We start from the raw sequence: 18,572 nt of genomic DNA, 5'->3' as shown, positions 1-18,572 counted from the left end.
AAAGAGGAGACTTGAGTGGGGATATGATAGAGTTATATAAAATCATGAGTGGTGTGGAGAGGGTGGATAAAGAGAAGTTATTTATTAGTTCCCATAACAGAAGAACTAGAGGACATCAAATGAAATTAATGGGGAGCAGGTTTAAAACTAATAAAAGAAAGTTCTTCTTCACACAGCGTGTAGTCAACCTGTGGAACTCCTTGCCAGAGGATGCTGTGAAAGCTAGGACTATAACAGAGTTTAAAGAGAAGCTAGATAATTTCATGGAGGTTAGGTCCATAAAAGGCTATTAGCCAGGGGATAGAATTGGTGTCCCTGGCCTCTGTTTGTCAGAGGCTGGAGAAGGATGGGATGAGACAAATCGCTTGATCATTGTCTTTGGTCCACCCTCTCTGGGGCACCTGGTGCTGGCCACTGTCCGCAGACAGGCTACTGGGCTAGATGGACCTTTGGTCTGACCCAGTACAGCCGTTCTTATGTTCTAACACTGTACTGCAGTATACTGTAATATAACATCAGAAAACTGTAAGGAGCTCTCCTAATCTATGGTCACGCCTCCCCCTTTTAGGTACCACTCTCCCAAGTGTACTGACTTCATCCTTCCCTTGCTACCTTTGCCTGCTACTGGTATTGGGGTAGTGAGAACCAGGGATGAAAGAAACTTAAATTTCTTACAGGTAATTGTCCTATCACAGCCTGGGTCCCTGCCTGCTTTTAAAACAGCTCCCTGCTGGCTTCTGTCCCAGCTCAGCCAGATCTCCTACAGAGAGCCCTGCAAGAGGGGACGCCCCGCCCCTCCCTTCCTGCAAAGCCTCCGTCCCTTATTATTGGGCCCCTGTCCCGCGGGCCCCCTGGCCTCCCCACACTTGGACCCCCAGCCGGCTGCAAAATCTGCAGCCGGTCTGTTTCCGGACCGCGCCCAGGGAACAGCTGTACACGCACGCTCGTGCTTCATGCTTTGCATTTCCCCACCCTCGTGTCCCGCCCCGATACAAAGTGGCGGGACTATCTCAGACCTATAGAGGGCAGGGAACCCCGATGGGCCAGCGTTTATTCCACCTTAATTCCGCGGCCCGTCGGGGACATCAGTTGGCGGCTCCTTCACGGGCATGTACTTGGCACGGTTTACCCCAATCCCGGACACCTGCCCCTTTTGCGGCGTGAGGGAGAACCTGGCGCATGCCTACCTTGAATGCGCCAGGTTGCAGCCCCTATTCCGGCTCCTCCAGAACCTCTTATTGAGGTTCTGGCTGCACTTTTCCCCTCACCTTTTTATTTACACACACCCAATCTGTGATCCCACAAAGCCGCGAGACCTCCTCGTCAACCTCCTCCTGGCCTTAGCGAAAGCTGCCATCTATAATAGCAGGAGGAGGATGTTAGACGGGGGGGGGGGGTTCTCTGCAACTGTGTGTGGGGGGTCTACTTCCGTTCTTCCCTCCTGTCACGAATCCGGGCAGAGTTCTTCTGGGCGGTGACCACTGGCTCCATCGACAGCTTTGAGGAGCAGTGGGCGCTGTCTGGGGTTCTCTGCTCGGTGTCCCCATCCGGTTCCCTTATTTTAAACCTGTGACCCGCACTCCTTGACCCTGTTGTCATTTTTTGTCCCCTGGATTGAGTTGAACATGGGTTCAGTGTCCCTCCCATAAGGTTGGGGAGGGGCTTTGCCCGCCCATCTTCCCAGGATTTCAAATAGGCCCAGCTCAGCCAAAGTTCTTGTCACAGCTGCGCACTCCGCACCCACTTACTTTCACTGCTGGTGAGGACTCTGCGAGCCCTTCCGGGCCAGGCAGCAGAGCTCAATAGCCGGGGAGTGGGGATCCACTGCTCGGCTCCGAGAGGCGGACAGCCCTGGCTGGGCGCTGCACTCAGCGCACGCTCCCAACTGCTGGCTAAACTGGGGCAGTGGCTCGAAGCTGCGCTGCCTGGCCCAGGGCTCTCACCTTCCCCCGGCAGCTGAGGCACGCAGAGCAGGGCAGAAGCTCTGAACTAAAGCCCAGCGCTACAGGTGGCACTTTCCCAAAGCCGTGCAGCGCTGAGCACTTGCGCGCGCCACCCCCGGCACAGCCACGCCCCCTCCACCCGCCCCACCGAACCCGGCGCCTTCGACCGGCGGCGGCGCATGCGCGTAACCCGTCGCGAGGCGGTGGCGCGTGGGATTCGATTCGAACCCGAGAGAGGGAGGCGCGCGCGGGGCGGGGGATGGCCGGCTCCGGGGCGCTACTGCGCCAGTGCCCGCTGCTCCTGCCTCAGAACCGCGAGGGGAGCGTCTACGAGGGGTTCGTCACCGCGCAGGTACCGGCAGCGCCGCCCCAAGGGAGTCAGCCTCTCCCTCCCCCCCCCACTAAGCGCGGGACGGAGTCTCCCCCCCCCTCCCCAAGTCAGCGGAGGTGCCAGGGCCCCACAATAGACTCTCGGGCCACTTCTTCCTTGTTGTCACTGCAGGTCCCGTACTTGACCCGAGTGAAGGTTGACGCGCGAAGCTGACGGCGTTCAGAATAAAGGGGAGAGACCCTGTCCCAGCCCTTCCTCCCACTTCCCCAGCCCGTCCCTCTCCCCCAGTAGCTTTTCCTAGCGGACGTAGGGCTTCCTGTTTCTGCCAAATCATTAGCCGGAGAAATGTGACTTCCAACTTGCCACTGCCCCTTTTAAAGTTAGTTACTTCTTGCTACTTTTCTGGTACCCTAATGAAAGAGTGACTCATCGTTATGTGACCCTTGGAAAGTTCAGGGTTACATTTGCTTTCTTGGAGTAGGGAGGATATTTTAAATGCAATAAAATTCTGAATTGTAATATATGATGAAAGTTAAGGTTATGGGGAGTATATTTTATCGTCGTTCTGTTTTTGAAAAAACATTTTTAGTTTGGAAAAAAGATTAAGGGGGACATGATAGCGGTTTTCAAATATCTTAAAGGGTGTCACAAGGAGGAAGGAGAAAATTTGTTCCTCTTGGTTTCTGAGGACAGAACAAGGAGTAATGGGCTTAAAGTGCAGCAAGGGAGGTTTAGATTGGACATTAGGAAAAAATTCCTAACTGTCAGGGTGGTCAAATATTGGAATAAATTGCCAAGGGAGGAGGTGGAATCTCCCTCTCTGGAGATATTTAAGAACAGGTTAGATAGACATCTGTCAGGGATGGTGTAGACAGAGCTTGGTCCTGCCTTGAGGGCAGGGGGCTGGACTCGATGACCTCTCGAGGTCCCTTCCAGTCCTATGATTCTATGAAACCACTGTAAGACAGTGTCTTTGGAATGTCCGTTTCTTGGAGCAATGTAAATACATAACTTAAAAAACAACATTAGGACACATTTTTTTCCCCCAGACATTATTTTTGTCTTTGCTGATGTTATGGCTGACCAGCTAGTGACTTAAATAAGCAATTAGAGAACCTTGTTTACCACAGAAACTGCAGTAGTTTAACTTAGATATGATGCACCTCTTTATTCAAACCAGTGTAACATTGTAGACTTGTCTTATGTCTTGATGACAAATCAAGATTTTAAGGTGGCCCGTAATTATCCTTTTATTAAAAATGAGCTATTCAGCATGGAAGTGTGTGTATGTTTTGTTTTGATTTAATCATGGCTATGTTCCTCATCTCCGATGCTTTCATAACTATAATTTCAAGTTATATAGATAGTTGCTTTCTTTGAAATGTGTATAATGTGGATTTTTTTGTATAAGGTAATGTAAAGCCTGATATTTCAAACACAGTACTGTGTTTAACTTTAATCACACTGAAATGACTAGAATAGTGATAGAAATGTAGCCGTGTTAGTCTGGGGTAGCTGAAGCAAAATGCAGGACAATGTAGCACTTTAAAGACTAACAAGATGGTTTATTAGATGATGAGCTTTCATGGGCCAGACCCACTTCTTCAGATCAAATAGTGGAAGAAAATAGTCACATAGTATTGTATCCTTTGGTATATATGGTTGTGACTATTTTCTTCCACTATTTGATCTGAGGAAGTGGGTCTGGCCCATGAAAGCTCATCATCTAATAAACCATCTTGTTAGTCTTTAAAGTGCTACATTGTCCTGAAATGACTAGGGCTGTGATGTCTTTATCAGATGGACTTCTATAGTTTGCAGAACAGTGTGTTCAGGTGCGCACACATCTGAGTGATTACTTATGAACTGGTTCCACTTTTTCATGAAGCTGTGTGTTAGCTGGGATACTTCAGAGGCATAGCAGCTATTTCTTCCTAACTGCACATTTCTTCATAAAACAAAATTTTAAGCTAAAATTTTAAAACCACTTGCATGCTAGATGACTTTCAGTTTTAGTCTTTGGAGTCTCTGGTGTATAATTGTACCGTTATTTAACTTAAGAGTTGTAGGGTGGTTTTAAAATAAAAATAAAGTGCCTGTAAGAATTTTGTATGAGACTACATGTCTCTTGGTCCGTGTCTTCACTTTTTGGAAGATCAGCGCTCGGGAGTTCAATTGAGTGGGTCTAGTAAAATTCAGCTTGTTAAATTGAATGCTGAGGGTCCCCTTGTTGACGCTGAAACTCTATTCCCAGCAAGAAGTAAGGGAAGTCGGTGGAGTGTTTCTCCCATCGACTTCCTGCTGTGAGGATGGTGCCAAACTCGGCTTAAGGTTTGTGGACTTCTGCTATGTTTATTACATAGCTGGAATTGCATACTTTAAGGCAAAATGTGTATGTCTACATTGCCATTTTATAGCCCCATAGCCGGAGCTCCAAGTCAACTGACGACAGCCCGCCACAGGTGTTTAATTGCAGTGTAGACACACCTTGAAAGTCTTCACTGTGTGAACTAAGAAAGTTTCAGAGTTCTCTTACCTAAAACTATCCTTTTCTCCCTCTTTCAATTTGTTCAGATGAAATATTGCACACTATACTTTACCTGGTTACAAACAAGAGTATGACACTTATCTGATTAAAGAAACAATGTTTGGAATAATGCAGTTTTTGATGCAGAAAAATGTCCATGTTAAGTTTATTTCTCCATTTTTTGTCATAGCAGCTTACTTTATGAGTTGTTTCTGTATTTCTCTAATTGCTATATCTGCAAACTTGAATCTTAACTAAACACTTATTTCCCAGGATAGAGACTTCCATATAAGGATACTATTACCATCAGATTTTCAGTTGAAAAATGCAAGGTGAGGTAATATTTCCTGATAAATACTTTTAACATTTTGTTCTGATGTACTATGGAGAGATGAGTGAGTGCGCATATATAAATACTAGTTTCACAGAGTAACGGTATATCTACGTAACAGCGCTAAAGTCAGAATAAACTACTCAACTTCAGCTACATCACTTAAGTAGCTTAAGTCGAAATAGCTTATTTCGGCTTTTGGCACTGTCTACATAGGAAGTCAAAGGAAGAACATTCTTCCTTTGATTTCCGTTACTCCTCGTAAAATACAGATTACCATGAGTCGGAGTAAGAAGTCCTCCAGCTCGAGATTATTTCGAAATAAAAACTTGTAGTGTAAATGTTCACTATGTTATTTTGGAATAACATGAGTTATTCCAAAATAATGCTGCTGTGTACATGTGCCCTAGCTGACTTCTGTGGGTTTTTTTCCCTCCTTGTCTAATGATTATGTGAAATTCCCATCCAAAGCATACTGTTTTCATTGAGTTGTAAGTACCTGAAAACAAGTGTGTTTAAGGATGGCAGTGATTTAACATTGATTTTATTGTAGAGTCTAGGAGCCCAAGTAGGGTTGCGTGTCGATTGTTCTAAGAGTTATACAGATATATCCAAGTCATAGACCTTGACCCAAAGAGCATTGAGTAAGATGAAAATCTTTTCAAATATGTTGCTTTGATCAGTATTTCAGATACTAATTTTCAGAAAATGTTAAAATTATTTTCTTATTTTAACTGTCACCAGATTATAATGCAATAACTAATTAACTCTTGTAAGCTCTTAATGCTTATAATTTTTTTGATACATACTTTTGTTGTCTTCTTCAGTATCCCAGCTAAAATGTGTGGCAGTTAACTCTGACATTTTCAAGATAGTGTGGTTTTTTTTAAATTATAGTGTCTATTATGAAGCTATATTAACTTACAAGAATTATGTTGTTGTTTTCAACCTAGAGTAGACAGGCTTATAGGTAAATGTCTACCTATTAATTTTTAAAGAGCTCTAGTTAGAGAAAGTGACATTTAAAAATAAATAACTCATTTTAGTATAAAAATTCAAAGTTGGAAAATATTTTTTCTTGATTTTGGGTGGGACGGGGCAAAAGAACTTAGCCTATAAATTATGATATGCACTTGTTTCATTTGCTGCTTCCTTGTTTTAAGATCACTTCAAGTTAAAACTTTGAAATTTGCATTTCTAGGATACAATGTAGCTGGCATCTAAAAAGAGTATTGCATGGATATCACCAGATTGTGAAACAGGTATAGTATATTATTTTTTTATCAAACAACTGTGAGCTTGAAATACAGGCAGTCCCCGGGTTACGTACAAGATAGGGACTGTAGGTTTGTTCTTAAGTTGAATCTGTATGTAAGTCGGAACTGGCATCAGCCGCTGCTGAAACTGATCAGTTTCAACAGCCGCTGAATCTGGACAGCAGTTCCACTTACATACAGATTCAAGATAAGAACACCAGGCGTCCCCAAGTCAGCTGCTGCTGAAACTGATCAGCAGCTGATTCCAGGAAGCCCAGGGCAGAGCAACTCTGCCTTGGGCTTCCTGTAGTCACCTGCTGGTCAGTTTCAGCAGCGGCTGACTTTGGGACGCCTGGGGCAGAGCAGCTTGGGTGCTGCTGGCTTGGTCCAGTAGCGCGGCTGCTCCTCGGAGCTACTGGACCAACCCAGCAGCACCCCAGCTGCTCTGCCCCAGGCATCCTGATTCAGCCGCTGCTGAAACTGATCAGCAGCTGAATCAGGACGCCTGGGGCAGAGCAGCTGGGGTGCTGCCGGGTTGGTCCAGTAGCGCCAAGAAGCGGTGCTGCGGGACCAACCGGCAGTGCCCCACCTGCTCTACCAGAGGCCCCCGGCTTTGCTCCACGTCTCCCTGGTCTGCTGGGGGGGGCACTAGCTGCGTTCCCCCCAGCAGACCAGGGAGACGTGGAGCAAAGCTGCGGAGGACCCGGGCCAAACCGTGGCGCTTCCAGATCAGCGCCGCGGTCCGGCCCGGGTCCTCCGGGGCTCTGCGCAGCGTCTCCCTGGTCTGCAGATCAGGGAGACGCTGAACAGAGCGGCGGAGCACCGGGGGCTGGACCCTCGCCACTTCAGCTGGAAGCGGCGAGGGTCCGGCCCCCGGTGCTCCGCCGCTCTGTTCAGCGTCTCCTTGATCTGCAGACCAGGGAGACGCTGCACAGAGCGGCGGAGCACCCGGCTGGACCCGCACCGCTTCCAGATCAGCTGGAAGCGGCGCGGGTCTGGCCCCGGGTGCTCCGCCGCTTTGTTCAGCGTCTCCCTGGTCTGCAGACCAGGGAGACGCTGCACAGAGCGGCGGAGCACCCGGCAGGACCCGCGCCGCTTCCAGCTGATCTGGAAGCGGCCGCGGGTCCAGCCCCCGGTGCTCCGCCGCTTTGCTCCCATCTCCCTGGTCTGCTGGCTCCGCCAGCAGACCAGGGAGACGGGGAGCAGCTTTTCTCACCCCGGAGAAGGCGGGCGGCGGGACCAGGCGTCCCGCTGCTCTAGTTCTCTGGGGCGAGAATCCCCGTTCGTAACTACGGATCCGACATAAGTCGGATCCGCGTAACTCGGGGACTGCCTGTATATGAATATTACATTTGAAAAGCTTGTACTCCTCCTCAACATACAAAAGTATTTAAGAAAACATTCTATTAACTGTACAGCAAAGTTGTATTGTTTTGTGGTGATTGGAGAATTACTTTTTAGCCTGAAAAGAGATAAGTGAAGATTTGTAAAAATAACTTTACCATTCTCCTGAAATTTTCAGTCTTTGCAAATTATTAAGTTGTACCAATGCTTTACATCAAAGCAGCTGCCATCTTATGAGGAGCTATTTTTTAAAAGCCCACTACCGAAAATGTTGTATTTTACCTCATTTTTTTTTCGTTCTGTTCTTTGGTACTATTCACAAGAACTTATCCTTATGGACTTTATGTACAGGTGGTATCTCCCTTAACCGGGAGTCTGGTCCGGCAGGGCCATGGATATTCCTCGACCACAGAGCCCAGGTATAGGAAGATTGGGCTGCAGGGGAGGAGCGGCGGGGAGGAAGGATGGCAACTCAGCCAGGTGCTTCATGTTGCGGGGGGACTCAGGGGACAGTGCAGCAGGGAGTTCTGGCCCCTGCGGCTGAGCAGTAGCGGCTGGGCTGGAGCTCTAGCTGGGGGCAGCAGAGCAGCATGGGCCATGATGGGAGGGACCTCCCCTGATCTGGCAAATCCCGTCACTCGGGACTGGTTAGGTCTTAAGGAGGAGGGAGGTCCAACCTGTAGAAGAAGGGTGATCAGAGCACAGAAAGTGAGAGGGCTACCCTGGCTACAAAACTGTGACAGCTACCTTCATTCCAAGATCCCATTAAGATTGTCAAAAAAGCTAGTATAGGGCTGTGTCTGCACTTTGGATCTTATAGTGGCACAGCTGTACCACTGCAACTGTACCACTGTAAGAGCTTGTGTATAGCTGCTCTATGACCATAGGAGAGATTTCTCCTTCAGCATAATTAAATCTACCCCAACAAGTAATGATAGCTGGTGTGAGATGCTTTGCTACTGGTATAGTGCTATCTACAACTGCACTTAAGTCAGTGAAACTTACATTGGTCAAGTGATGGCTTTTTCACATTCCTGATAGACAAAAAAAATTGCCAAAGAAAGTACTCATACATACATAGCATCAGCTAGCAAACAAAACTTACTTATTGCAGCCTGCTCTTTAGGAGCAGAGTTTGATGTATTACTCAGAGGAATGAAATTAGGGATTTAAAGTTTAAATGTTCTATTCCACCCAAATATGAGAGTGTAGCCGGCCAGAGTAAGTCTCAGGTCCGACACTGGGTTCCCAAAGTACAAAGGTATCTGTGAAACACAAGGGCTGTGTTTACACTGCACCCCTTTTCCGGAAAAGGGATGCAGATTAGACAAGTCGGAATTGCAAATGAAGCGGGGGATTTAAATATCCCCCGCTTCATTTGTATAAACATGGCTGCTGCTTTTTTCCGGCTCGGGGCTTTGCCGGAGAAAAGCGCCAGTCTAGACGGGATCTTTCGGAAAATAAAGCCTTTTCCGAAAGATCCCTTATTCCTGATTTTAAGAGGAATAAGGGATCTTTCGGAAAAGGCTTTATTTTCCGAAAGATCCCGTCTAGACTGGCGCTTTTCTCCGGCAAAGCCCCGAGCCGGAAAAAAGCGACAGCCATGTTTATACAAATGAAGCGGGGATATTTAAATCCCCCGCTTCATTTGTAATTCCGACTTGTCTAATGTGCATCCCTTTTCTGGAAAAGGGGTGCAGTGTAGACGCAGACAAGTAGTTTATTTCTTGACAGCTAACAGCTGTGTCCCATAAATGGAAGAACAATATAACAAAGAATCGGCATATCTTACGTCCCTTCCTGCAAGCCTGGGACCCCGGGTAGGCTGCGGACGAAGTGGGAGGTTGTCTCAGCTTCCGAGGCGCCGGTACTCAAAGCCTATCAGTGAAGTCCGATTTGCTAGGGTCTCAGGCAGCCTTAAATCCAATTTTCCCTGCCTTGTTTTGCAGTTTGGAAATTTCCAGGGTTTACTCATTACATGCTGAGGTAGGACTTAGCTGTTAGTTATCAATCTGGTTCTGATCTGGATCATCTTGTTCTTTGGCCTTGTTTACGTGATCAGTACGTTAGGGTAAACAGAATTGTTTATGCGTTCTTGCCCTTTACCCTTATCTTATATTTGTTCTTGCTATACTGGCAACAATGCTTACCTTAAGTGGCGTATGTTCCCAAAGACTTGCTTCTGGCTCGTCAGATAAAGGGAAAAGGGAAAGGGGGGAAAGAATGCAGGCCTTACTACCCCTAAACTAGCATGTACAAAGTTCTTCCACAATTGACCACTACAGGGAGGATGTGGTTTAAATTTAATTTTAGTTGAACGGAGAAGATTTTTAACGGGGCTGTGAATAAAAGACTGCGTGTTCTCATTGTTTGTCAGATTCAGTTAAATTATATGAAAAAATACTTACTTTATTCAGTAAAATTTCTGACCATGACATTGGTTTGTTCTGTTTTTTTAAAAATATAATTTAAATCTGTTTAATTTTTTTCCCTGTTTTACATTCTTTGATTTATTCTAATACCAGAAAATGGATAATGAAACTAAAATTGTTACCAAAGCATATTGGATAAAGGAAATAAAATTGATAATGTTTTCTCTCCAGAGATTGCAACACTGTTCTGACCTGGTCACTTTTATGGTGGAGCTTAAAACTATTTTGGTGAGTAGTATATTTCAAGGGAATCTTCAAGTAGTCTTAGTTTTCTCTTTCTTTTTGTTTGTCTGTTTTTAGAAAGCTATGAGAATTTGTTAGCTTTTTAAAGTTTTAAAATTCATCTTATTAGAATATTGCAATTTTAGTAGTACAGACAGCTAGTTGCTAAATATTTAGTAATTATAATATCTGATAATTACTCATTGGACTGTTTGAGTGAGCATTCTAGAAGTAATAATCCAGTGCTCAGTAAGTGACCTTGTTATTTTAAGCATCTTGATAGAAACTCATGGGCCATGGGCCATCTACAGTCTGAAATATATTAGCTGCTGCCGCTACCCCATGCTAAGGCCCCTCCTGTGCTCCTCTTCCCCTCACCTCCAGTAATCCCCGGGACCGGGTCCCTCGGGAGGCAGGGTACTATGGGGGGGAAGAGAGCAGGGCAGTGACTGGGTTTGGTGGTGGGTTCAGACATACCTTCTGCTGGGTTAGACTGCAAACATGCTCCAACCTGTAGATGGCTTGCGCACTGTGAGTTTGAGACACTGATACAGAAATTACTACCATGATTTTGTATGTTTGGGGTGGATGATACAGAGGATCATTCTCTTGATATCGTCTTCCAGAGCAGGAAGGGGGAGGTTCTACATTTATAAGCAAACTGAACTCTTCCACCCTTCAGCTATACTGGAGTAATGCATTCCACGTAACTTGATTTGGTAAGATGATACAAAATATAGTTGTCTTGTTTACAATCCAGTCTCTTGACTGCTATAGGTTTTTTACAGTATAGATACACCCTTTGGGAATGTTGACAGCTGTATCTACTACACTATTCCTGCTCTACCCCGACCCTCCAGAATCTTCCCATTGTTGCTGCTACGATGGCCTTGTCTGCATTACACAGCTTTGGACAAAAGAAAGCTTGTTGACAAGAAGTGATCACATTACAGTACTGCTGGCAAAACTCTCATACTTTACTGACAAATAAAACCATCTTGACAAGCTATAGACCCTTTTGTGGCAACAAAGTGTCACTGTGGACTCTGCATTCAGTAGGTTGCCATACCTGGTCTGTTCACTGTAGCACTGCTCACTGTTTTGAACTCTACTCCCCTATGTCCAGCTACACGGACATGTTTCCTTCCCCTTTGAGATTCCTCTGCATGAAGAACACACATAACTACTGGCTCCTAGCAGCATGCACTCTCTTGCCTGGACTACAGAGGAATGAATGGATCTCCTTGGTCTCTCAGGAGCCAATTGTTCAATCTATGTCAATTGTTCTGTCTCGGTCTTTGCCTGGCTGGACACCAGGGCAACTGTAGCCAGTTTCTTTTTGCTCTGTATGTAGCTTTTTGCATGTTGGTTACAAACTACTTCCTACACGCACAAAAAGGGCTGGTCGTCTTCTGTGAAACAGCATAATGCTAATAAATGTTTTATGAATATTCTGTAGATTGACTCAGCAGAGTCTTTCTTCATCCAAAGTAATAAACATTTAAATTGAGAATGTTGCAGCAAAATATATGGAAATATCAACCAGAACTTCTTATGTGGCTCCCTGCTCTTTAAAGCCATCCATTGATTTTATTTTATATCTCCTGGGGGGGAAATCTTTGTCAATGTCCTTGAGCGTCCAGATTTTTTCTTCATGAAGCCAAAATTTCACTTATTTTAACTAATGTAAATATAATCTATTAGTTAATGTTCTGTCTGTAAACTAATATGGAGGACTTTGTTTATTAAATGATTTTTCCATTCCTTTTTGTAGAATTTTGCTCCAGTATCTGTTTTAACGTTGCTGTTTCTAGCTCTTATTACAAAGAGACATCTAAAATAGAAATAGGTGCCTATTGCTGCGGATCCAGGAATTCTGTTGTACACTTCAGTTTTAGGTTGCTACAGATATGCTAATAAACACTACTTAAAAGACTTTTGGAAAATCTTTTGTTAGTATTGCGAAAAGGGGACTTTTAGCCAACTTAGAGCCAGAGTGAAAGAGTTATGAGATGATATCTTAACTGTAATAGGCAGTTTTATTAAGAAAATATGGCATTATGACTAAAGACTTTGGTTGCTGCTTTTAATTCACAATCACACATTATGGAATGTTGAATTAATAGCTCGAAAATTCCCACCATATGACTAACATATCTATTCCAAATTGGCCATAGTATACCTCCTCCAAAAAACAAAACCTGGGCCTCGTTTTTGATCCATTTTTGATATTCCCATTTAGAATATTTTAAATAGAGGCGAGGTAAAAATATTTTAAATAACTAAATTAAATAGTAGGGGCATTCTTTCTTTCATTTTCCCAAAGCCACTATTTAGCGCTCTTCATTTGAGTGGATATTTTGTCTTCCTAGCTGAGGTCTGTTTGAGTTAACTAGAGATATGGCTCTGGATTACCTGATGAAAACTTTTGTTTCAATCTGAACTGAAAGGAGTTTAGGCACAGAAACAAATTCTTGGGAAGGTGAACGGGACTTAATGCAATAAGATCTATGCAGTTCTATCATAGAAACTTCACCTGGTGCATCCGTAACTTTCCTGAAGGGTACTGTTTTCTGTACAAATCTGGTCTGCAACTTGGTTGCCTTGGTCTTCCTTCGAACTGGGTTTTTTCTGACTGTTCTGTAGCCAATTCCCATTCATGATTAAGGCCTCAAGTTATGTTTTCACATCTGCATTGATCTCCACTTCTGCCCCATACTCCCCACTCATCTTTCCTGGATTATCATTTCAGCCCTTGACTACTTTCATACATTGCGTGGTGCTATTCATCTATCTTCCTGAGAAGAGTCATTGAACGCCACTGATCAGCTGGCTTGGAAATAGTAAAAAAATAAAATTTGAAGTATACTAACTTAACATTTTAAACATGCTTCTAGGAAATTAGTAGCACTGTTCATGAGCACAACATGGAACATATGGTATGATTTTTTTTCTATGGCCCTTGACTTTGTTATCAGGGAAAATTGCTTGCTAGGACATTGGGAACAAGCACTTGACCAGCTCTTCCTCAGCTTTGTTTCCAAGCTGTGCACTTAACAGAACATTTTACATTTTGAAGTGTTATTTCAAACAAATTTAAAGCATACTTGATATTTACATGTAAAGACTACAGTGTCAATATCTGTTTTTAAAAATGTTAAGTAGTTAACCAAAATCCTTTTATTTGCTTCATTTAGAGGCTAAAACAAACAAATTTATAATTTAATTTTACTTAAACTTAATATTTTGAATGACTTGTATGACTGTGAATAGATTCAAAATACTGAATGGTGTACCATTTATAATGGCGTCTTTAAATATTCTTTTAACAGGAAGCTGCTCTAAAGAATGCACAAGAGCTGCATGTACCCCCGCCTCCAGAATACTACTCATCTCTTGTCAGAGATATAGAAACATTGGGTTGGGATAAGTATGTTTTGGTTTTCGTTACCTTTGGAATATCTATGCTGCTTTTGGATGAATGGACTCAGCATATCTGTTTTAAAAGTACCTTTGGTCAATTAATTTAATCTGTACAGGTCAAACAGTTTGATAGTGAAAATAACAATCTACTGCCTTTTGCTTTTCTAAAACTATTATTAACCAAAAGGCCCATCATGCTATTAAAAAAATGACCTGAAGGGTAAGATGCTACATATTACTATAAAGAAATCAATTTTTATGTGTGCTATAAACTGTCAGCATAGACAATATTTTTAATACAACTTCTTTCTCGTTTTCCCTCCTGCTTTTTCCCTAAGTTGTGTATCATTTGATCGTGACACTTTTCATTAAATAGTGGAAGATAAGTGATGTCACCATATCTGAGTTACATGTAATAGGTAAAGCTACTTTTGTGCCAGCAAATGTTTTATCCTTTCATAAAAGCCTCTATGACACACAGTTGTTCTATCAAACTAGCACATCAAAGTACATTACATTGTCTGAGAGGTGACTCTAACTCCTTTGCAGCCATGGAGGCTTCTGTACAGGGATGCATTGTGGTTCCACAGTGTAGAAGAGGAAGAGTGTGGTTTTGGGGGAGCCTGCGCTGGGCTGCAAACTGTCTGGGTCCATTCCAGCTCTTTCTGAGCCCTGAGTGTGGCAGATGTTCATATTGCTGTGACTAGAGATGGGGAATTCATACAAGCAAAATCAACATCATGGAACTTGGTCTCTTTATGAGCATCTGTTGCATATCAGTTATTTGGAAATGAGTTGGTCAAGTAGTATCCTATAAGGCAGTGTCTCCCAATTTTATTTGTCCACGGAACCCTTTTAAACTCGAAAGAATTTTGCAGAGCCCCTAAAAACAGTCTCATATATGGAGATGAAAAAGTAGACCACTGAGTGTGAGTACGGGGATTTACGGTGGTCTATAACAGGCGATTGCACCACTGACTGACTGCACACTCAGTACTGATAGTTGAAGCAAAATGCAGGACAATGTAGCACTTTAAAGACTAACAAGATGGTTTATTAGATGATGAGCTTTCGTGGGCCAGACCCACTTCCTCAGATCAAATAGTGGAAGAAAATAGTCACAACCATATATACCAAAGGATACAATTAAAAAAAATGAACACATATGAAAAGGACAAATCACATTTCAGAACAGGAGGGAGATGCGGGGGGGGGAGGGGGGGGGAGGAAGGAAGGTAAGTGTCTGTGAATTGATGATATTAGAGGTGGGGAGAGTGGGTACTGATAGTGACATCATCATCCCCACTCTGGCTAAGCTGGCATTACACAGGGACGCTTACCATGGCAAACACAAAAGAAAATTGTATTCAATAAAATTCATAAATGCTTAAATATTAATTTTTTAAATCATAAAATGTTATTGTAATGGAATTTTCTCACTGAATCCTTATTTTCACTTTATGGAACTCCGGGGTTCCAGGGAACACCATTTGGGAAACACTGTTATAAGATATTGATTCAGTTGTCAATCAGACCACCATTTTTTATAATATATTTTTAATGTAACTGTTCCAGACAGGGAGACAGCTGGGTATGCCTTATGTGAAAATAGCTTGCCAGATGAAGGAGGGGGCTCTAATCCTTGAGATGTTCCTGCTTACTGTGCATTTAGTAGCAGAGATGAAATGACGCAAGAACAAATGGATATAAATTGGCTATGAACAAGCTTGAAATTGGACAAAGTTTTCTAACCATTGGAAGAGTAAAGTTCTGGAACAGTGGTAGTTAAAAACCTAACATCCTTCAAGACAGAGCTTGATAAATTTTTGGAGGGGAGTGTCTGAGACCACCTGCAATTGCATGTGGCCTATCTGTGCTAATAGCAGATATCTTCAATGGCTGGAGATGGGACACTAGATAGAGGAGGGCTCTGAGTTACTATGATATTTTTTCACAGGTGTATGAATCTGGTGGGTCTTGCTGATATGTTTGGTCCAAATGACTGCCATACTTGGGGTCTGGAAGAAATTTGCTCCCAGGTCAGATTGGCCCAAAAAAACCCCCCCCTTTTTTTTAGCCTTCCTCTTCAGCATGGGACATGGGTTAGTTTCAGGTTTTAAATTAGTATAAACTGTGAATTCTTTGTAACTTGAAGTCTTTAAATTATAATTTGAAGACTACAGTAATGCATCCAGAAACTATAGGTCTACTACAGCAGTGAGTGGGCAAGGGTTTGTGGAAGAGATCAGAGTAGATCACTATGATGATCCCTTCTGGCCTTAAAGTATATTAATCTAATAGCATGTACACCACTTTAGATTTCAGGACTTTCAAGTTTAATAGGGAAATCAATGTTCCAGGTGGAAATACTGAAATCCATTTTTACATTATTTTCCCAAAAATTCAGACTATGAAAAGAAAACTGAAAATCTATGGATGATATGACTGGGGAGACTTGTGCAGAGATTTTAGTTTCTGCTATACCAAAAAGCCCTAACACGACCTATATACAAGAGGACAGTTTTCCAACTTGATTCCAACCCTTCCCACTGAACTTGGCAATAGGATCAATGTGGTGGCAGCTGCACATACAGTGACAGTGCTCTGTTGTTGCTGTCCACTTCATCTTGCTGTGGACTCAGAGGATCTGCAACTCAAGAGTGGCATGCTCACTCTGAATGGTGAATAGCCCAGCTGGTAGCAGTCAGCAGGAGTAAAGCATACTGCTGTGTCAGTGTTGTGGTCAGGAGGAGAGCTGAGCTAACCTAAGCCAAAAGTGGGTTTTTTCCTACTTAACATTTGTAATCTTGTCCCGTCAAGTTGGAGGACTTCACATCGCTCCCTTCAAGTGGAATGGAGAGGTGTATCTGTATCTGGCTACCTTATCAATGTGTTATGTGGACCTAGGAAGTATCCAAAAGCCTTCAAAAGCATGGCTCTTAGTGAACAACAGGAAAGACCAATTGCAGCTTTCACAAAACTCCCAATTTATTGTCCAAGACAACCCTTTTTTTGGAGGAGAAATGAAAGATACTTTACAAACTTCTCCTATGCTAAAAAACTGACTCGGCTCCTGGTCTTTGGTAGATACCTGGCAAACTTTTAGTTTACTTCTAGTCGGGAATGGCTGCAATTCAATATTTAAAGATTTTGGTCCAGATGTAGTGCTAGTATCTCCTAGTGAGTTCATTCTTAATATTATTTAACAGCTACCTGATATCGGCTCGAGAGAGACTGCTCGAGCATAGCTGGACCCCCATATATTAGTCCTGGGAGAATTCTGCAATTGTTGCATTTGGAGCCATAGCAAAATTGCAGAATTTCTTCAGGACTGATATATGAGAACATATTTGAACTCCTGTAAGACTTGAAGGTAGTGTAATCCACAGAGGAGATAGGGCATATGCCCTGTCTTGTTATGGTCCATAAAGTTCATTACTTAATTCCTGAAGATGCCTTTGCAGAAAAATGGTGTATAGATAATTGCTAAGAAGGCAGAAAACTTTCAGCATTGCTTTGGAGATTTACCCTTGTTAATGTTCTGGATAGAAGTGCTTATTCTATTTCTTAGGGTTCTACAGTGTTGGTTGTTCAGTGAGATGCATTAAGAACAAAGGGAATGTAGTCTGGCCAGTTTAGCTTTTCAGTGCATTGTAGGTTAGATGTTGAACCTATCTACATTCAAGTCCACTTGGAAAGCCAAGAGAAGTATTCTGTAAGGGAGGGATTCTCAAGTGCAAAGGTTGAGGTATCTTTATCTCAGAAGTGGGCTAAATGGCTTTATTTCTTTCACCTCTCAGCTACTAAGAGTGAAGCAATAGACCACAGTAATTATAATCATTTTCTCATTGAGCCTTAGGTCGTTTGTTCTCAAATTTGATTTAAATACGCCTGAAACCTCTTCCAACTCCTGCTCTCATACACACCCCTTGCCACATAGCATAATCAGGGACCTATTCTAAATCAATATCCAGGGTTGCCTGGCTTTTCATCTGGGATATTAGGAGGAAGGAACTAAAGTTACTTGTTCTAAGAAGGTTACAAACATCCCCTTGATCTCTTGGAGGAAATTTCAGAGTTATTTCTATGTATTGCTTGAAGTTTAGATACTGGTATTACAAGAGGCCCATATCAGGGCAAAATCAGTTGAAGCAAAGGATATTCTAGTGTCTTTAAAATATGTCTTGACACTGAGGCTCAAGGTCATTATTTCTGGGGAACATGAAAGGTCAATGTTTCTGGGAAACCTGAAACGTTACTGTTTCTGGGAAACATGAGTTGGCAACTGCAAGTGATTGCAATTTTAAGAAACCCATGAGAAACTCATAATCAGAAAAGGCTCCTGAGAATCACCAGTCATATCAGTCTTATTGTGATATGCAGATTCCGGTCATGATTTTTTATCCTAATACCATCTTTCATCTTCACATTTGGTAACGCTCTTCCTCTTTTCACTGAAACTATCTTTCCTATTCACCATCTCCTGGTGCAAAAGGGTTTCTGAAATTGGTATGCTTTCGGTGAAACGTCAGTTACATGTTTTAACAGACCTGTTGGTTCTGTAAACTAAAAGAGCTTTCATCCCCAATTGTCACTCTGATGAGGTGTATCAATCCCACAGTGGTGAGGCAGGGTTAAGGAGCTGGCAGGCCCACTGATGGAGTGGTGAGTAATAGGAGAAACTGCCCTAGGCCTGTTGTATTGCCACTGGAGCCCAGCATGGTGTGCTCTTGGAGGTTCTGAGGGCTGGCTACAGCAAGGAG

At 43.2% G+C, this 18,572-nt stretch overlaps 1 protein-coding gene across 3 annotated transcripts in view; it reads left to right on the top strand.

The window, feature by feature from the left end:
• Window positions 1-1,807: 1,807 nt before the first annotated feature.
• Window positions 1,808-18,572, top strand: part of FANCL (FA complementation group L) — a 79,633-nt gene continuing 62,868 nt past the window's right edge. The window contains exons 1-5 of one of the 3 annotated variants that reach the window (XM_089777520.1): window positions 1,808-2,295; window positions 5,075-5,133; window positions 6,334-6,394; window positions 10,336-10,392; window positions 13,719-13,816. In XM_089777520.1, the coding sequence (XP_089633646.1) occupies window positions 2,203-2,295; window positions 5,075-5,133; window positions 6,334-6,394; window positions 10,336-10,392; window positions 13,719-13,816 (368 nt within the window). In that variant the 5' untranslated portion in view covers window positions 1,808-2,202. The remainder of the gene's footprint in view (window positions 2,296-5,074; window positions 5,134-6,333; window positions 6,395-10,335; window positions 10,393-13,718; window positions 13,817-18,572) is intronic. The other 2 variants (XM_089777519.1, XM_075925523.2) reach the window with 2 other exon arrangements.

This window comes from Pelodiscus sinensis, chromosome 3, assembly GCF_052426305.1.
Source record: "Pelodiscus sinensis isolate ZL-2025 chromosome 3, ASM5242630v1, whole genome shotgun sequence".
In the NCBI taxonomy this organism is placed as follows: Eukaryota; Metazoa; Chordata; order Testudines; family Trionychidae; genus Pelodiscus; species Pelodiscus sinensis.
Note: the sequence above shows the minus strand (reverse complement) of the source record. Positions and strands in the feature narration are given on the sequence as shown.